The sequence below is a fragment of the Octopus bimaculoides genome, chromosome 3 (genome assembly GCF_046866305.1).
Source record: "Octopus bimaculoides isolate indiv1 chromosome 3, ASM4686630v1, whole genome shotgun sequence".
NCBI lineage: Eukaryota > Metazoa > Mollusca > Cephalopoda > Octopoda > Octopodidae > Octopus > Octopus bimaculoides.
In genome coordinates, this window is record NC_142930.1 from 53,076,663 (window position 1) to 53,096,345 (window position 19,683).

The 19,683-nt window shown below is 39.9% G+C and overlaps 1 protein-coding gene across 1 annotated transcript in view; it reads right to left on the reverse strand.

Annotated features, from left to right (window-relative positions):
- Positions 1 to 19,683, reverse strand: part of LOC106870186 (autophagy-related protein 2 homolog B) — a 161,172-nt gene that overhangs the window by 21,582 nt on the left and 119,907 nt on the right. Inside the window, exons 27-32 of the mRNA XM_014916188.3 lie at positions 16,114 to 16,181; positions 9,761 to 9,828; positions 8,889 to 9,053; positions 5,603 to 5,726; positions 2,363 to 2,619; positions 3 to 210 (exon numbers count right to left, since the gene is read on the reverse strand). Of these exons, the coding sequence (XP_014771674.1) occupies positions 3 to 210; positions 2,363 to 2,619; positions 5,603 to 5,726; positions 8,889 to 9,053; positions 9,761 to 9,828; positions 16,114 to 16,181 (890 nt within the window). The remainder of the gene's footprint in view (positions 1 to 2; positions 211 to 2,362; positions 2,620 to 5,602; positions 5,727 to 8,888; positions 9,054 to 9,760; positions 9,829 to 16,113; positions 16,182 to 19,683) is intronic.

Below are 19,683 nucleotides of genomic sequence, written 5' to 3' on the forward strand. Positions count from 1 at the left end.
ACAATTTTTTTTAGCAGGGCCAAAATCTGAACCAGCATACATATACCAGTGAATAGACATTTCTTTTAAAGTGTAGCGTGTTTCTGGAACAGGGAAGTGCTCAGGTGACTTGAGAGCATCTGTTCTTCCAAGGGGTTGATAGAAAAAATTTTCCTTTAATGTTAATGGCTCTTTTATGTGAACTTTGATCTCTGGTCGATTATCCCGAGGCTTTGAAATGACAATGCAACAAAATTTTAAAATGAAAATATCATTGAAAAATATATTCTACAATATTGTTTTTTTACATTACATATAATGGTATTTTAGTCACAAAAAATTGTGTACATGTATCTGTGCTTATGTGATAGTTTCAAGTTGGGATGAAACTGTTTCCGATGAGATGAGACAAACATTTCAAGTTAGTTACGTTCTATTACATGAAGTCTCTTAGGGAAAGCTTTGCTTGAACATTGGCAGCATTTGGTTCTTTTTTTCCACCACCAATGTTTTCTTTGTACACCTTTAGCCTACATCATCAACACCTCGCTTACCTGCTATCACCCTGAATGCCCTCATATATCTACCACAATTCCTACCCCCAAGCCTCTCTTGTATTTCTCTCCATCATTTGCTAGTCACTTCATCCTGTCCACTCACCCAACCCAAGCCTCACCTACTCTCACCACCTCCAATGTCCCTCAAGGGTATGTTCCAACACATTTTTGTCATCATCCTTCTCTCCCACTACCATCTCTTTACTCTCCTATTCACTGTTTTCCAACTGGGGTATCCATGTATCTACTCAAGTAACACACCTATATCTGTTCTTTCTACACCTTAAATATCCCAACTCGCACAAAGTCACACCCCTCCACCAACATAGTAGGTTATCCTGTTGATACTGGTCCCACATAAAATGCATGGGTGCTGGTGCCACATAAAGAGACAATGGAACTCCTGTCAAACCATCCAACCCATGACAGCAAGGAAAATGGGGGTTATATGATGTTGATGATGATAGGCATGGAAAGCTAGGAGACAGGTTTATTTAGCTAGAGGGGAAGCAGATAAGAAAACATTTGTAAAAAAAAAATGAAAAAATATTCTTTATTTTGTCAAAAGATATCGATACTTTAGTTAGACATAATGAATTCAAATCAGTAAGATTCCTTTGGGAGCAGGATAAAAATTACTGGAAAATAAACTAGTTCAGTAAAGTTAACATGTGTTGATTAACTTCGACAAGCTCATAAAAATCTAAATTAATATATCAACAACATCAGAACTGTTGTTTCAGAAATACAGATAAGGGACAAGTTCTTTATTTTTCTTTTTTACTTATTTTCATAAAACGTATCACAGAAAACAAATCCTTTAACTCTTTTGATATCAATCTGCCTGAAGTTACTTCTGGTTGTTTTGATACCAAACTATTTCAATGCTTAATGCTTCCTCCCATATTAACCCTTTAGTGTTTGCATTATTCTACCAAAATTAATGCTTTTTCATCCACATTGTTTTGAACTAATCATGCATTATCTTGTAGCTATGAGATTTTGATGAGGTAGCTGTTAATTTTTAAAATGATATTGTAGGGTTGGTGTGAGAGACCAGATTTGGCCAGTTTGAACATAAAACAAGCAGAATACTTTCGACCAGATATGGCCGGTTTAAATGCTAAAGGGTTAAACTCTTTCCACTGACCTAACATATTAAACATGGATAGTTCAGACAGCAGATATGTGTAAACTGGTTAAAATAATAGTGCTTTGGATTAAATGTTTGGTCACCAAAACTCAGCACATTTTCTGCTAGGGTTGATTTTTGCTTCCATGCAAGTAAAAACAAGCTGTTACTGACCTAATATATCAATTAATGAAAATATACTTCTTGATTATTTTTCAAATTCAATTGAAACATAGGCAGCATATTTTGATTAAAAAATATGGTCATAAAAAGGTGAAGTGTCATTTTATGACAGCAGCACAACTGACAGATCTGAGGTTCTGCACAATTATATGAAATCTGTGACAATGTAACATTTCCAACAACCCAATTAGTTCTAAAATATTGACATTAAAAGCTGGATAGTGGGATAGAAGAACCGTCTAGGAAAGTGAGCTAAAAATTTATTTTGTATATCTCTCTATATTGGTGTACAAAACTTACTCAAGCAAGTTACACAACTCAATCTGAAAGTTTGTCACATTCACTAGTAAAACAACAAAGACGCTTAGTTTGTGGAATCCATATAAAAATGTGTAAAAGCGTATGTAAAGAAGAATTTTAGAGATCAAAAGAGAAAGTGAGGTTAAGAGACTTGTGAAGTTGACACAGTTTATAAAATTCTTTAAAAAAGTATCAGGTATACTCTACCAACCTCAACTCCCATTCCAATATCATCAAGAATACAATAATCTTCATCAATATCAAGTTCAGTGTTTTCTTCTGACATACTGCTGCTATAGAGTGACTTTGAGCTGGATGATGAAGATAAGTTCTCTGAAGATACCAAATTCCCAGCATTCTCATTTGGAGTAGGATAGATAGGCTGATCCTCGTTTGGGGGAACAAAGAATACCTCTGTAGTAGTTCGTTTGCTGGATGAACTCTTTTTAGAATGGCTACCATGACTTGCTGAAAATGCAATAAATAAGTAATTAGATAAATAAATAAATGCACACAAGTATATAAATATATATATATATATATATATATATATATATATATATATATATATAAGAAAGGTGTTGGTCTTGTAAAAAGGGTGTAGGTAGAAACTCCATGTGTTGTACTCAGTGCAAAGCTTTGGACACATAAGAGGTGTAGTGATATCACAGGAATGTTAAGAGAGAAAATAGTCTTTGTGTGTGGCAAATGTGTGGGTACAATAAGCACTAAAATGTGCAGACAACTGACTCCCTCAAATGTTTAGCGGGGATTATTAGAAATAGTAACTAACTTCTGTTACCTAGGAGACCAAGTTAGCAGTGGAAGAGGAAGTTCTGAAAGTGTAGTTGCTAAGATAAGAACGGGCTGGGTAAAGTTCAGAGAGGTTCTACCTTTGTTAGTGACTAAGGGTCTCTCACTCAGAGTGAAGGGTAGATTGTATGATGCCTGTGTATGTACAGCTATATTACATGGCAGTGAAATATGGGCTTTGACTACAGAGGACTTGCAAAGGCTTGAAAGAAATGAAGCTAGCATGCTCTGCTGTATGGGTGATATCAGTGTGCATGTACGACAGAGTGTAAATAATTTAAGAGGAAAACTGGGTATAACAGGCATCAGATGTTGTGTGCAAGAGAGAAGGCTGCACTGGTTTGGTCAAGTGATGCATATGGATGAGGACAGCTGCATAAAGAAGTGCTAAGCTCTAACTGTGGAAGGAACCTGTGGAAGGGGTAGACTTAAGAAGATGTGGGATGAAGTGGAGAGAAAGGATCTTTGGACACTGGGCATCACTGAGGAAATAACAAGGGACTGGGGGTTGTGATGATTTGCTGTATTTAAGACGCGTCAAACTAAGTAAAATTGCTGTCATCCATGCATAAGGCTTGTCCTTTGCAGATGCCAGTGCCACATCAAATGCATTCGTGTCAGTGCTGCATGAACACACCTGTACCAGTGGCACATAAAAACCACCCAGCACACTATAAAGAGGTTGGTATTAGGAAGGGCATCCAACCATAGAAATCATTTCACAACAGACAATTGGAACCTGGACAGTTCAACCCATGCCAGCATGGAAAACGGATGTTAAGTGATGTTGATGATGATGTGTGTGTGTGTGTGTGTGTACATGCACACACACATATATGAAATAAAAATAAATGCTGTGCAATATGACTAGATGTCATATAATTCTGACAAAATCAACTGAAAAATTTCTGCCTTAAAATGGGAATAACGAAACAGTAGTGGAAGTAGATAAATAAAATTAGATAAAATATAATCTTTGTCAGAATAAAAACATGAATAAGACATTGTGATGCTAGTGAGTGGAAACTTGGACGATGTGCCATGTTTTTTTAAAATATATACTGAGACAGTGTGTTTGAAAGAATTATCATTTGATGAAAGGAGGGACTGAGCTACAAAAGGGTTAAGGCCCACTGATCTACATGGTGACCTGTCATAAATAGTAAAAAGATCTGCAACATATACCAGCACATTGAGCTCTCATAGGAAGAGAAAAGATGCACAGGAGAATGCAGACTGAGAGCAACTGTTTGAATATAAAGTAAGATGGTGACGAATGGACTGTCTTGGCTGTAGATCTGTACCATGAGGGTTGACCTGGAGACTTAGTTTTAGAGAAACTATTTGAAATAAAGACAGAATGACTATGGCTGGAAACACTTTTTAACATAGGTTTGCTGGGACTAAATACCAACAACACCATTAACATGAAATCAGATAAATTGTTTGATAGATTGTCATACATTGGATTATGTTGTTTTCATCAATATACAGGAAATAGAAGATTGAGAGACACCTTCTTGTGTCATACTCAAATATCTTATAAAATGAGGCTGTGGCACATTTATAAAACTCTATCTTTGAGTGTAAAAAACTTAAATAGCAACATATTTAAATGTATTCCAATATATTTTATTTTTGTCATTAACTTATTTCATATGTTTAATAAAAGCAGGGATAGACCAAAATCCAAGGCCTCTGCCTGGGATGTAGCCAGCCCACTTATGCGTAACATTCCTTCTTTGGACACTAAACTCTGCTTGCGAAGACCTGTTGAGGCAAGTGAAATCGAAACCGAAATCGAACTAAATTTGTAGACTGGCACCCATGCCAAAGTCTTCATTGAACACTAAACTCAGCTTGCAAAGACCTGTTGGGGCAAGCGGAAGCGAAAGCGAAATCGTGATGGGACCAGTACCAGTAAATCACTAAGAACACCATCCGAGCGTGATCGTTGCCAGAGCACCAGATGTCTGGCTTTCGTGCCGGTGGCATGTAAATAGCACCATTTGAGCGTGACCGTTACCAACGTCGCCTTTGGGCGAGTTCGTTGCCAGTCCCGCTGGACTAGTTCCTATGCAGGTGGCATGTAAAATACACCATTTCGAGCGTGGCTGTTGCCAGTACCTCCTGACTGGCCTTCGTGCTGGTGGCACGTAAAAGCACCCACTACACTCTCGGAGTGGTTGGCGTTAGGAAGGGCATCCAGCTGTAGAAACTCTGCCAAATCAGATTGGAGCCTGGTGTAGCCATCTGGTTTACCAGTCTTCAGTCAAATCGTCCTACCCATGCTAGCATGGAAAGTGGACGTTAAACAATGATGATGATGATGATGATGATGATTCAAATTTCTTTCAAATCACATTATACCATCTTAAAATTGGAAAGACATTAGATGATGTACAACTAGTATGAGATGGTCATGGTTAGAATGCCATTGATCATTGATCTGCTTAATTCAGACTGACATGGGGTCAACAGTAACAATACCGAGGAAGTCAAAAGCAAAAAAATTGACCCAGAGTGGATGTGAACTTAAGACACCTATTGAAATACAATAGAACAACCAGAATGGACTATTTCTGAATCTGTCAAAAACACTATGCAACTGAAAATAATAACAGAAAAACTCAGTTACCTTTACTCTGTTCTGGGACAGTGGATTCCTTCATAGCATCTTCCATCATATCATGTACTAAATCTGTAGGGTTAATATCACCATTGTCAGCAGTAGTTTTATGAATTGAAACATCAAGATCTTCCTAAAAATAGAGAATTAAAACAACCCAAAAATCAAATATCAAAAGTACACATTTTTTAATGAAAAAGCACCCCTAGCACCTATTTCAGAGTCTTTCAGATCAGTGGAAGGAAGAGAGGACATCATTCTCAAACTGGAGAATTAGCCCTGAATGTTCAAAACAAAGCTGACCCCAACAGAATTTAATCTCAGAATCTAATGGAATATAATGTAATACTGCAAGGTATTTTGTCAGGTATACTACTAATTTTTATAATAATAGCAATAATAACAATTAAGCTAGTGTGTATGTTGTGTGTATAAGCAATCTGGTCATATATTTCTCTAGGATTGACCAGTTTTCGAACCTTTAACCCTTTAGCATTTAGATTACTGTCAAATGTAATGCTTATTTATTCACATCATCATTTAGCGTCTGCTTACCATGGGTTAGATGGTTTGACTGGAACTAGCACCAAGTTCCAGTCTGGTTTGGCATGATTTCTATGGTTAGGTGCCCTTCCTAATGCCAACCACTCCAAGAGTGTAATGAGTGCTTTTAACGTGTCAACAGGTTAAAACTGCCTTTGCAATCTATGGAAAAATAGTTAAATTTGCTGTGCTTATATGTTTACCATATATGTTTGCATTTTTATACATATATTTCAGTTTGGGATTTGGTTTGCAAGATTCTTTATGTGAGTTTGTGTGTTGAAGCATATTCTATTGTGTCTGGGGAGAGCCATTCTCTTTCAGTGCCTTATAATTTAACACACTCTCTGGTAAAATTCCCACTCATTTACTTATTTATTTTTCTAAACTTTTTGTTGCATCTTGCAACCTTTTCAATAGTTTTGACTCTGTCCATTATTCACACTGCGTTCCTTTTTGTTTGTTTGTGCGCATGTGTATGGGTCAATGTTTGTGCACATACACATGTATGTATGTATGTACGTACGTATGCATGTATGTGTGTGCGTATGTATATATATGTATGTATGGTGTATGTTTGTATGTATGTATTCTGCATATTCATGTGTTTCTGTGTTCATGTTTGTGTGTGTGTACCTCTGTCTCCTTGTGTGTGCATGTCTGAGTGTGTCTGTGTATGTGTGTGTATGGGTTTTTGTGACTATGTACTGTGTCTGTATGTATGGATGTGTATTTCCATGTGTGGATGTGTGTCTCCGTATGTGTCCTTGTGTGAAGTGAAGTGTGTGTATACAGGGTCATGTGTTTCAGTCTTCATTTGCATATGTGTGCTTGTCTGTTCATATTACCTATGTCTGTATGTCTATCTGTTTACTTTCATCATCATCATCATCATTATTATTATTACTATTATTTTTATCATTAATATTGAATGAATGACAAAAAAAACAGGAGTAACATAATCACTTTCATTAGCTTACATCTGTTTCTGCTATGTATCCAGAGTTTGAGTGCTAGTTTACCACATAGCAGCTTTCCCAGAGCCATTTGATTGAAAAGATTTGGCTGCTATTTCTTGCACGCCTTGCTACTACATAACAGGTATTTTGGGTCCTTTATCACAAATAGCTGTTACTTGGTAGCAGGGCGTGCTAGAAATAGCAGCCAAATCTTTGGAGGTGATATATGTTGAATGCACTTGAAAAAAACCTATGGAAAAATATTATTTCACACCGAGGTTACGAATGGTTCTTTTACAAAATATTTACTGTATTTTTTAAGTCGTGTTCACTTAAAGATAATTTTTAAACATGCCCCCATTTGAAAATAATTAAAAAAAACATTAAAATATTGTCTGTTTAAAGAATGCTAAAATATAACTACTTACTATACAAACAACTTACATTTTTGATATCACATTCACTTAAAAATATTTCTAAATGATTTAAAATATTGTGTTTAACAGAAGTGAAAATAGAAACATTTATTATAAAAACAAATATTTTTTCGTTGTCAAGTCACTGTGTCTAATCGAAAGGTAAGAGTTTCTTCCCTTTCAGGCTTAAGTTTTCTTTGGAATATTTTCCCATTATGCACCATTTTGAGTATTTATACCCCCCCCCCCCCTAAACCCCTAATATCTGAACAACCACTTGTCCGATTTATGTGGAATTTGTTTTATTCTGTTCATATTTACATTTCAGGGAAAACTTAATTCATAGTATTTTCCATTATGTGCCAGTTTGGCTGGGTAACATTGCAAGCAAGCAAGCAAGATTCAAGCTGACTTTTAATGTATTATAGATAGAGCTTTCCTGCAATTGGACCTGGAGACAATGCAATGACAGATTACTGACTGGCAACTAAAGCTGGCTGTGGACAAGTGCATCATCATGCATTTTGTGAGGTAAAATCCAGCTTTTATGTACTCCCTCAACAACAATTTTAAGAAATCTGCCAGTGAATGTGACCTGGGTATTGTTGTCAACAGTGATTTGTGTTGGACAAACCACATCTCTAAATTGGTCAAGAAAGCTGAGGGTGCCTTAGCATCACTCAGTAAGACCTTTGTCAGCCACTTTCCAGCTATCTGTTTAAGGCTGTATATGACTATGGTACATCCACACTTAGAATTTGCATCATTGCATCACCAGTCTGGAACTTCTATCTTGCTCAGCAAATCCATCTCCTGGAAACTGTTCTGAAATGTGTAATCAGATAGGTACATGCTGTCAAGCATCTACCATGCTCAGAGTATCTTGCTTCCTTGGGCATGGATACATTAAAGCTCCAATGTATGGTAATTGACTTGGTAGACAGGATTATCCACCATCTTTCCAACAACAACCATGGGCACCTTTTTGAATTCTACATATCTAACACTCATGGACATGCTTACAAAATCAAAAAACAACACAGCACCCATGACTTTCGGAAACATCTTTTTACATTAAGAATTGCTAAATCATGGAATAAACTACCTGCATCAGTTGTTAGCTGTTGGGGCACTACGTTCTTCAATATTTCCATACTTCCTGAAATTCACCAACAGTTTACCTGATGCTTACAACCCCTATTTTTTTTTCCAACTTGTTCACTGTTCACTTCCTGTGCATATTCTATGTACTGTTCATGCAGTTTTGGTTACTTTTTCTGATGAGCTGAAGTGCACCTGAGCTCTGTATACAATAAGTTCATCATCATCATTATTATAATTATTTATAATATTCCGGTAAATATCAAGAATACTCACATTATTAGATTTACTTGTAGAAGATAAAGAATCATCAAGATTTTCTTGGAGGTCTCCATCATTGGCAATGTATTGAATTAATTCCATCAAAGCCACACAAGAATCTGAGCAGGTTCGCACATTAAAACGATTACTAGTGATTGTTACGTCTTTCTTAGGAATTTTCTAACAAAAAAAAAAAAAAAAAAAAAAAAAAAGAATTAAAAAAAAAAGAAAAGAAAAATATTTAGACCCTTTTATTTAAATCATTCCAGAATGAACTTAAGCAAGCTAAGAAGAGACATAATATCATATCTATTAGATGTGGTTGAGAAGCTTGTTGCACATTCATGTGGCTTTTGGGTTCCGTCCCACTGCACAGCAGCACCTTAGGCAGTGTCTTCTACTTATATCCCCAGACCAATCAAAGTCATGTGAGTGGATTTAGTAGACAGAAACTGAAAGACGTTAGTTTATATGTGCATGTGTGTATGTGTGAGTTCTCATTGCTTGTTTTACAAGTAACGTTGTTCATTTCCAAACTTCTATACAAAACATGTCCATCCATGACTTCAAGGTCTACATGATGTGATTGTATATTTTTAGAATGACATTGTTGAGTAGGTGTGAAAGGCCAGACCTGGTCAGTTTGAATATAAAACAGGTGGAATATTTTGGCTGAGTATGTCTGCTTTAAATGCCAAAGGATGAGGCCATAGCTGTCTCCAGTGATATGTAAACATTACTGAAAGCAAAGAGATAGTATCTGGTATCAAATTAGCACTTCTTTCAGAGTGGGAGTCTGCTAAACATTGTTTTATTAAGTTATACATTAAATACTGACAAAAAATAATAAACTGATGGAAATGTTGAAATGTTCTTGTTTTACTTACAGTTTCTTTTCCCCCGCTTGTTCGCAATGAGAGTTCAAATCTGTCCCAGTCAGCCACACAAACATAATCTGCAAAATATAGTTCACAAACACAAAATATAATTCACATCCAGCCATAGAAACCATGCCAAAGCAGATAGTGGAGCTTGGGGAAGTCCTCTGGCTCCCCAGTTCCTGTCAAACCATCCAACCCATGCCAGTATGATAGGTGGACATTAAATGATGATGATGATGATGATGAAACACATGAAGAATCACAGAAAATAGTACAATACAATAATGTAAATATAAATTTAATACCCAACACATACACATACATATATATATATATCAAATACAGAGTAGAAGAAACTGAAAACACAAATCATAGGCAGTCAAACAGATTCCCAAACACATTTATGATGGCTGTGTGGATAGTGGTGAAGGAATATCCACGAAGGATGAAGTGGCAGACCATAAGTTGAGATTGAGTCACAAAGTCATGGTTGTCACTGCAGAGCCTGCGCAGATGGAGGAACTGAGAGTAGGGGATGGAGAGCTTGGTGTGGGTAGGGTGGAAGGAGGAGAAGTTAAGGTATAAGTGTGAGTCAGTGTGTTTGTATAGGATGGAGGTAGTGAAAGCAGAGTGATGTATGCTGACTGAAATGTTGAGAAATGCGACGGAAGTGTTGGAAATAGTACAGGAGAATTCAAGGGCAAGATGGAAGGATTGGACCCAAAAGAAGGAGTTTAGTTGTATGTGGGAGAGTGAGGTCATCAATATAGTTTGGGAGTGGGACCAGTGAATTGTGAGAATATTTGGGCCTCAACGTAGCCAACGAACAAGTATGCATAGTCGGGGCCCATTCCCGTTCCCACTCCCAAGACCTGTTGGTAAAAATCTCCCACGAACGAGAAGCAGTTGAGGGAGAACAAGTTCAGCCAGACAAAGAAGTGTGAGGTGTCAGGTTGGGGGTTGGGTCAATGGTCTAGGAAGTGTTTGAGTGCAAGAAGTCCTTTGTTGTGTGAGATCACTGTATATAGACTCTTGATATCAAGAGTGAAGAGAAGTTCAGAGGGGCCAGGAGGGAAGGAGAAAGAGTTGAAGAGATGGAAAGTATGGTTAGTGTCATAGATGTGGGAGGGGAGGGAAGCCACTAGGGGGGCAAAGATACAGTTGAGGTATTTTGAGATCAATTCTGGGGGGCAATTACAAGCAGAGACGATGGGGCAGCCAGGGTTGTTGGGCTTATGGATTTTAGGAAGGAAGTAAATGGTGGGGGTGCATGGAGTGCGGACAATGAGGTTGGACACAGTGGGAAGGAGACGGGGGAGGAGATGAGGTCATGGATAGTGGAGGACACAGTCTGTTGGTAGTTAGGCATGGGGTTGGAGGTCAGTGTAAATTGAGGGATTGCTCAGTGCCTAAAACATCGAGCAATGAATATAAGTAGCGATCATGATACACACCATGAAGAAATGATCAAGCTCAGTAACAATCTATTAAGCAACAACTACCCGAAAAGCATACTCTCCACTCCAATTATGTAGAAAAGAAGATGAAACCGATAAACTGTCCACTGTCTGTCTACCCTATGTGAAAGGCCTCTCCGGAAAGATACAAAAGATATGCGGCCCATATGACATCAGGACAGTATTCAAAAGTAATACAACACTTCGCAAATATCTCCTTCGAGTAAAACCGCCAATAGCAGAGAATATGACCAAAAACTGTGTGTACTCCATCCCATGCAGCTGTGGTAGGTTATACAAAGGCGAAACATGCTGCCCTCACAAAATAAGGGTAGAGGAACATCGTAAAGCTGTGACATGGGGAGATATTGATAAATCAGGTATAGCTGATCATGTATAGAAAAATGGAGACCACCTCCTCCATAGGATGAAGTTAAAATAATAGACAGAGAACATCACTGGAAAATACAAAAACTAAAAGAAGCAGCACATATGCTAGGACACAACAACCTCCTAAGCAGACCGAGTGCAGATATGAATAGCATATGGGAAGAATAGGAGAATATTAGATTTATAAGCCCTAAAATTCACTCCATAATTGCCCACAGGCATATGGCATAGTGGTTAAGAGCGCGGGCTACTAACCCCAAGATTAATAATAATAACAACATAAAAAAAAACCTTAAGAATGAGAACCCAGGTTCGAAATTTCCCCAAGACACCCAATGAAGGCTGGAAGGTTAACAACAAACAAGATGAGGACAAATATCTGTCAAATGTAAATAATATAAATGGAAGGAGGTATCTTGAAATTGGTGGAGAGCTTCAGCTTTGTAGAGGTCTGTGCACCACACCACCATGGCTCCACCCTTGTCAGCTGGTTTTATGATGACGTCCTTGCAGCGTCGGAGATATCGAAGGAGCCAAGGGTTCGGATGGGGAGATGTTAAAATGTTGGGGATGCCTGTGAAAGTTAAACCAGTCCACAGCACATTGGTAGATGCTTGCAAAATGACTGACTGCTTGGAACTGGCGTTCAGTGGGATGGTTGACAGCCCAGGTTGGTGAAGCAGTCCTCTTCATTGGAAGCAGGTGGAGTGTTGTGGAATAGTGTATATAGCCTGACCCGGCACACAAAACTATGAATATCAGCACGGGTCTGAAATTTGTTACTGGATGGAGTGAGGGGAAAATCAGGAAGAATGGTAACAACAGACTGAAGTGGGGAGGGGGTGGATGAGTTAAATGGGGAGGGGTGGCGAGGGTAGTGGAAGGCTGGGAGGAGAGAGAGGAGGAGTAAGTGCGTAGGAGGTTGAAGTAATGGAAGGGCTGGGGTGAGGATGAGGGGTGTACTGGGGAGGGAGTGGTGGGTGTAGTGGCATTGGGTGTGACAAAATGAAGAAGTGAGTGGAGTCTAAGTTGTTTAGTGCGAGCGAGGAATTCGTGGAAATGATTTAAATGGATTATGAAGCATAGAGTGGAATGTGCATAAGGCGGTAGGAAGTAGTACGGAGTATGAATAGGATGGCAGAGGCAGAGTGGAAAGTGGGGTGGAAATGAAGGTGGAAATCTTTGTGGATGAGGTGGTGGTGAAGGCAGCAGAAAGGAAGCATGAAAAAGTGTTTCTTTAGGCGGTGGTGAATGTGGAGGAGGAAAGATTTGTAATCAGATATATATATATATATATATATATATGTATATATGTATGTATGTATACACATACATATACACACACACACACATATATATATATATATATAGGGAAAGAGGGCGGCTTATAAATGCCAAAACCTACCCTGGCGAAGAATGTACCCCACAACGTAGATTAGTAGTTAGCGACTTTGGGATCAAGGCAAAATGGGTGCCCAGAATTAGACCGGCTTGGAGGAGAAGGGTGTGGAAGCTTAAAGACCCTGCAAATGGACAGAGACTTAGAGACAAGTTACTTGAAGCATTTAACGAAATAGAAGGGGATATAGCATCATACAACGTGGAAGACAATTGGAGATTTCTGCGGGACAACCTGTTGAAAGCCACCGACCAGAATTGTGGGTGGTGTAAGGTCCCCTCCCGACCCAGAGTAACGTGGTGGTGGAACAAGGAGGTAGACAGGGCTATTAGACAAAAGAAACAGGCTTGGAAGGACTGGAAGAACGGTAGTAGCAGGGAATTGTACCAATGTGCCAGAAGGGAGGCTAGGCGACAGGTTTATTTAGCCAGAGGGGAAGCAGATAAGAAAAGATTTGCCAATGTTCTGCGCCGTGAGCAAAGACTCGAGGTATTTCGTGTTGCAAGACAGTGTAGGAGAGAGAATAGTGATGTTGTAGGAGAGAAATGTGTTCGCATGGATGATGGTACGCTTGCACTAAATGAGGATGCAAAGAAAGAGGTCTGGAGATGCCACTACGATAGATTGCTTAATAAAGAGAATGAATGGGAGGAAGAGAGCCTGCCGTATGTCGACCCAATAGAGGGACCAGCTATCCGAGTTGATAGTACCAGGGTAGATAAAGCAATTAAGAGTATGAAGACCGGGAAAGCCCCCGGCCCATCAGGAATCACTGTAGAGATGCTCAAAATATCTGGCAGTGTTGGCTATAGCCTAGTCACCCGTATTACGAACCAGGTGATACACGAAGGAGTCATACCCAATGACTGGTGTAGCAGCATCATAGTCAACTGCTACAAAGGTAAAGGTGACGCTTTAGATACAAATAATTACAGAGGCATCAAGCTGTTAGATCAGGTTATGAAAGTTACAGAGAGGGTCATAGCCCAACTAATTAGGGAGCGAATCAATTTAGATGAGATGCAGTTTGAGTTCGTGCCAGGTAAAAGCACTACTGATGCCTTATTTCTAGTGAGACAGCTGCAGGAGAAATACCTAGCTAAGGATAAACCTCTGTACCTGGCTTTCGTTGACATGGAGAAAGCCTTTGACAGGGTCCCCCGATCCCTTATCTGGTGGTCAATGAGGAAACTTGGGATAGAAGAATGGTTAGTGAGAGCTGTGCGAGCCATGTACAGAGATGCTGCCAGTAAGGTGAGGGTTGGAAATGAGTACAGCAATGAATTCCGGGTAGAGGTAGGGGTCCACCAAGGTTCCGTCCTCAGCCCCCTCTTATTTATCATAGTCCTCCAGGCAATCACAGAGGAGTTCAAGACAGGTTGCCCCTGGGAGCTCCTCTATGCTGATGACCTTGCCCTAATTGCGGAGTCACTATCAGAACTAGAGGAGAAGTTTCAGGTGTGGAAGCAAGGTCTAGAATTGAAGGGCCTTAGAGTCAACCTAGCTAAAACCAAAATCCTAATAAGTAGGAAGGTAGATAAAACACAAACCCCTTCAGGTAGATGGCCCTGCTCAGTATGTAGAAAAGGAGTAGCTAGTAACTCTATAAGATGTACCCGGTGCAAGCTATGGACACATAAGAGGTGCAGCAACATCAAAGGCAGGTTAACTAGGAAGTTAGTTTTTGTTTGTGGCAGATGTTCAGGTGCAATAAAGACTGTAAACAAACAGGAAACAACTTCTATCTCATTCCAGGGTGAAAAACTAGAGGTAGTCGATAGCTTCCGCTATCTGGGCGACCAAGTTAGTAGTGGGGGTGGGTGCGCTGAAAGTGTAGCTGCTAGAATAAGAATAGCCTGGGCAAAGTTTAGAGAGCTCTTACCCCTGCTGGCGACAAAGGGACTCTCACTCAGAGTAAAAGGCAAACTGTATGACGCATGCGTACGAACAGCCATGCTACATGGCAGTGAAACATGGGCTGTAACTGCTGAGGACATATGTAAGCTCGCAAGGAATGAAGCCAGTATGCTCCGTTGGATGTGTAATGTCAATGTGAATATCCGTCAGAGTGTAAGTATCTTGAGAGAAAAGCTGAACATTAGAAGCATCAGTTGTGGTGTGCAAGAGAGACGATTATGCTGGTATGGACATGTGGTGAGAATGGATGAGGATAGCTGCGTGAAAAAGTGCCACACCCTAACAGTTGAGGGAACCCGTGGAAGAGGTAGGCCCAGGAAGACCTGGGCTGAGGTGGTGAGGTAAGACCTTCGTACATTGGGCCTCACCGAGGCGATGACTACTGACCGAGACCTTTGGAAATGTGCTGTGCGTGAGAAGACCCGGCAAGCCAAGTAAGATCGTTGCCAGTGCCCCTGGACTGGCTCTTGTGCGGGTGGCACATGAGATGCACCATTTTGAGCGTGGCCGTTGCCAGTACCGCCTGACTGGCTCCCGTAGGATTTTCGAGCGAGATCGTTGCCAGTGCCCCTGGACTGGCTTGTGCAGGTGGCACATAAAAGACACCATTTCGAGCGTGGCTGTTTTCGTGCAGGTGACACGTAAAAGCACCCACTACACTCTCTGAGTGGTTGGCGTTAGGAAGGGCATCCAGCTGTAGAAACTCTGCCAAATTAGATTGGAGCCTGGTGTTGCCATCCGGTTTCACCAGTCCTCAGTCAAATCGTCCAACCCATGCTAGCATGGAAAGCGGACGTTAAACGATGATGATGATGATGATGATGATATACACATACATGCTTGTGTGTGTGTGCAAGTACATACTACATGCTTGTTTCATTACAAGCATAAATGTTGCAAAGAAGAGTTAGCTGTTTTGTATTTCATAAACAGAAATGTCCACAACAGGCAACCAATCTTATTAGCCTTAATAAGGTTGGGAAAGCAGGTTGACTCTTATCTGTGGAATCAATTTATTTAAATTTACCATCTGAGAAGTATGAAGTATTAGTTGACTTAGTGAATCTTGTTACGCTATAGGTATGTCTATAATGTGCTAGAGTATTGCTAATAATGTTCAGTAAGGGCCTTTGATGATAGTTGTGTCAGGCAGTATTAGCACCCAGCCAATGAAACATACAGAAACTTTGTATTACCTTTCAGAGAAGTTACATTTTCTTCAGCTTTCTGTGATATAAACAAACCAGTACGATCAAATTCAAATCTACAAAATAATCAAAGAATAAATTTAGGCTAATTATTCATCTAGCCGTTCATACACACACAAAAGAAAAGTATGTCCTTAAGTTTTTTTCCTTGTCTTAGTTTATAGCAATTGTTGTATATCAAAAGAAAAAAGTGTAACTGGTACAAATGTTTAAAAATTAAAATTTCTTTAACACTAATGTTACAAAAGATATCAAAACAAAAATAAATTTGACGTTGATTAGTGGCCTGTTAGATAAGAACATTATAACCTTTATTTTCTTCATTTTATAACTGAAGGTGCCTAGTTTGAAACCAATCTGATATTATACACACCTAGGAATTCAACAACTAAGGAACATCAGAGCTCAAACTGATTAAAACTATGTATAGGCATGTAGTGACACCTTTATAGCAGACAACATTTCCGAAGTTTTTATCCACGCATGCGCAGGGACTAGTTCCGGAAGGAATACAGGAAGAGTCTCATGCGCATGCGTAGTCATCGATATCCAAACGTTCCCGCTTCTTTCACCCTGGCCGGCGAAGAGCCTAGACGTTGTAGCAGCCACTCTCCAACATTCCAACTCTGGAGCTACACAAATAACCACGCAACTTCATTGACGGCGTCTCAGTAACCAAAGGGCGAAGTGCTGCCGAATTCTATTGTAATAAATATTGTTGTGTTGATAGTTCAGAATCTGCGTTCCGTTGTTTCTTCAAGAAATTTAATGTACGGAAGCGGAGTACACCTAATGGTGTATAAACACTTCCCTACAATTGGTGACCCCGACTCAAGAACAAACGCAGCCCGGAAATCTGAACTACCGACCGATAATACTACACGAGCCGTCGCCTGTCTCTCAACATGCTCGTCACATCGAAGACAAGAATAACAACTTTCTCTGCATAGGTTTTGTTTCGACTGTCGCACATCACAAAGAAAAAGAACTCACCGACACAATGGACACCCACAATTCACTTTCAACCAGCCAGAGAATGCAATGCAAACCTATGCACAGATCCACCAGAGAAACCGCTGACATAAGTAAATACAGCATTTCGAACAGCTATCTGACCAAGAACTAACCGGATAACTCTATGGAAGCCCACACGAGCAACGTTTTTCGACAGTCATAGATAGATTGAACTTTCTTCGCACGCACCCAGTTCTACACATGAACCACAATATTATGCCTTTAGAGTTGTTATCATCATGTCTGTGCCCACTCAGTTTTTTTTCCCGACTCTGTGTACGTCGGATGTCAACTCATGCTCTCTGCGTTCTTGTCAGACACAACTCATCTCTGTTCGACCCCAGGTTGGTCACAAAGTTAACAGAGAAAATTGTCTGTCCAAGGCAACGCGCCAGCATGCCACACTGTTGTCGTTCGAGCTAATCTTAGCAAAAGCCCGCGACAACAACGCCAGACACAATTCACTTCTGCACCCCTTCAAGGCATTTTCACGAAAAATGCAATCCTGCAAGAAAACTTTTGCTGATATCATAGATAGAGAATGCACACACTCACTCGCATCAGCTTATTCCACAGCTGCAGGACTTTCTCTTGGTCATCACACGGTATTTTGCAAATTGGTACCCCGACCTAAAAGATCTACAGACCTCGTTTCAACAGCCATTGAATTCGTATGTTTCACGACGTTCAACTTCAGGATTGCCTCTACATTCTCATCAAACACAAGTAAAAAGCTAAGTAAATTTTCCTACATTAAAGTTTTTCATTTTGTCAATGACTTCCAGAGCCTATAACCAAAGACTTCTTTGCGGCTGAGACCTTTGTGGTTTTTCACACAAAAAACTTCACGGTTATTTCATCCTAACAACTTTTTGATCAGTTTCCTACATGTTTCACGAGATGTCAATTCATTCTTACACAGCATCCTCTACTTGCTGAAAATAGCAGTAAAATGCACAGTTACATTTCAGTGAGTACATAACATTTCTTGATGCTTACTAATTCCCAGTTCAGCATCTTTTGTCACCTCTCTGTTTCTCTCGGCCGGAGAATGGAAGAGTTCTGGCTTATCTTCATTTGCACGGGATCTTTTGGTCATTTTCGCTCGCAGCTCTGAATTCATGACAGCATTTTCAAGCAATGCCACTCAACGGTATCTCTCAAATAGACGCCCTGTCACAACCATCACACACACCACTGTCAACATCTTTACCAATGCATACACCATCACAAACACACATACAGAACACAGCTACAGCCAGTTCCAGCGCCGACGTCTTCACCACCAATGTACTGTCTACCATTGTCGTCGCCAGCAACAAGCGCGGTTTTATCTCGACCCTGTTAGAGTGGATGTTTCCACTCACGATCAACAGACCAGAACTAACCAGCCAGAATATTCCGTACCAGGTAACACAGGTCCCAGCATCGACGCTCAACTACAGCTCTGCTCCTTGACCACAACTTCCTGCGTATGAACATTCTATTCTCTGTGTGTAACTTTAATACGAACTGGTTTTTCTCTACAGACACTTTTACTATGTTCTGTGTTTTCTCTCACACACACACTTGTGCACTCATATATTTTCTTTCCTTTCAAAAAAACCCAAAAAATCAGACTTTTACATCGCGTGATTCCAGTTTCCTGGACAGTTGTCATCACGGTTGTTTTGTCATTGTCAATTCTTTTGTACATTGCATGCATGTATCTCACAATTGTACATCACTTTCTTTGATTTTTCTTTATATATATTTGTGCCACATCTTGTGGGTGTTTTCGGTAGCCATCTTGCCTCAGGCGCCACTCCAAATTTCTATTTTCGTGCTTTCAGCACTCGAGGGGAGCCATGTAGTGATGCCTTTATAGCAAACGACATTTCCGGAGTTTTTATCCACCCATGCGCAGGGACTAGTTCTGGAAGGAATACAGGAAGAGTCTCATGCGCATGCGTAGTCATCGATATCCAAACGTTCCCGCTTCTTTCACTCTCTTTCACCCTGGCCGGTGAAGAGCCTAGACGTCGTAGCAGCCACTCTCCAACAATCCAACTCTGGAGCTACACAAATAACCATGCAACTTCATTGACGACGTCTCAGTAACCAAAGGGCGAAGTGCTGCCGAATTCTATTGTAATAAATATTGTTGTGTTGATAGTTCAGAATCTGCGTTCCGTTGTTTCTTCAAGAAATTTAATGTACAGAAGCGGAGTACACCTAATGGTGTATAACCACTTCTCTACAGGCATAATTGTGTGGTAAAAAGCTTGCTTCCAACCACATGGTTCCGGGTTTAGTCTCACCGTGTGGTACCTTGGGAAAGTGTCTTCTACAAAAGCCTCAGGCAAACCTTGTGAGTGGATTTGGTAGACAGAAACTGAGAGAAGCCTGTCATATGTATGTATGTATGTATGTATGTACATACATATGTATGTTCAGTTTTATTTCAAGATTTCTTGCAAATAGAGAAAGAGTCAGTTTCTAACCTAGATTCAAGGCTCCTTCGTTGGAATTTCAACATCAGTAACAACATATTTTTGTTTGCAT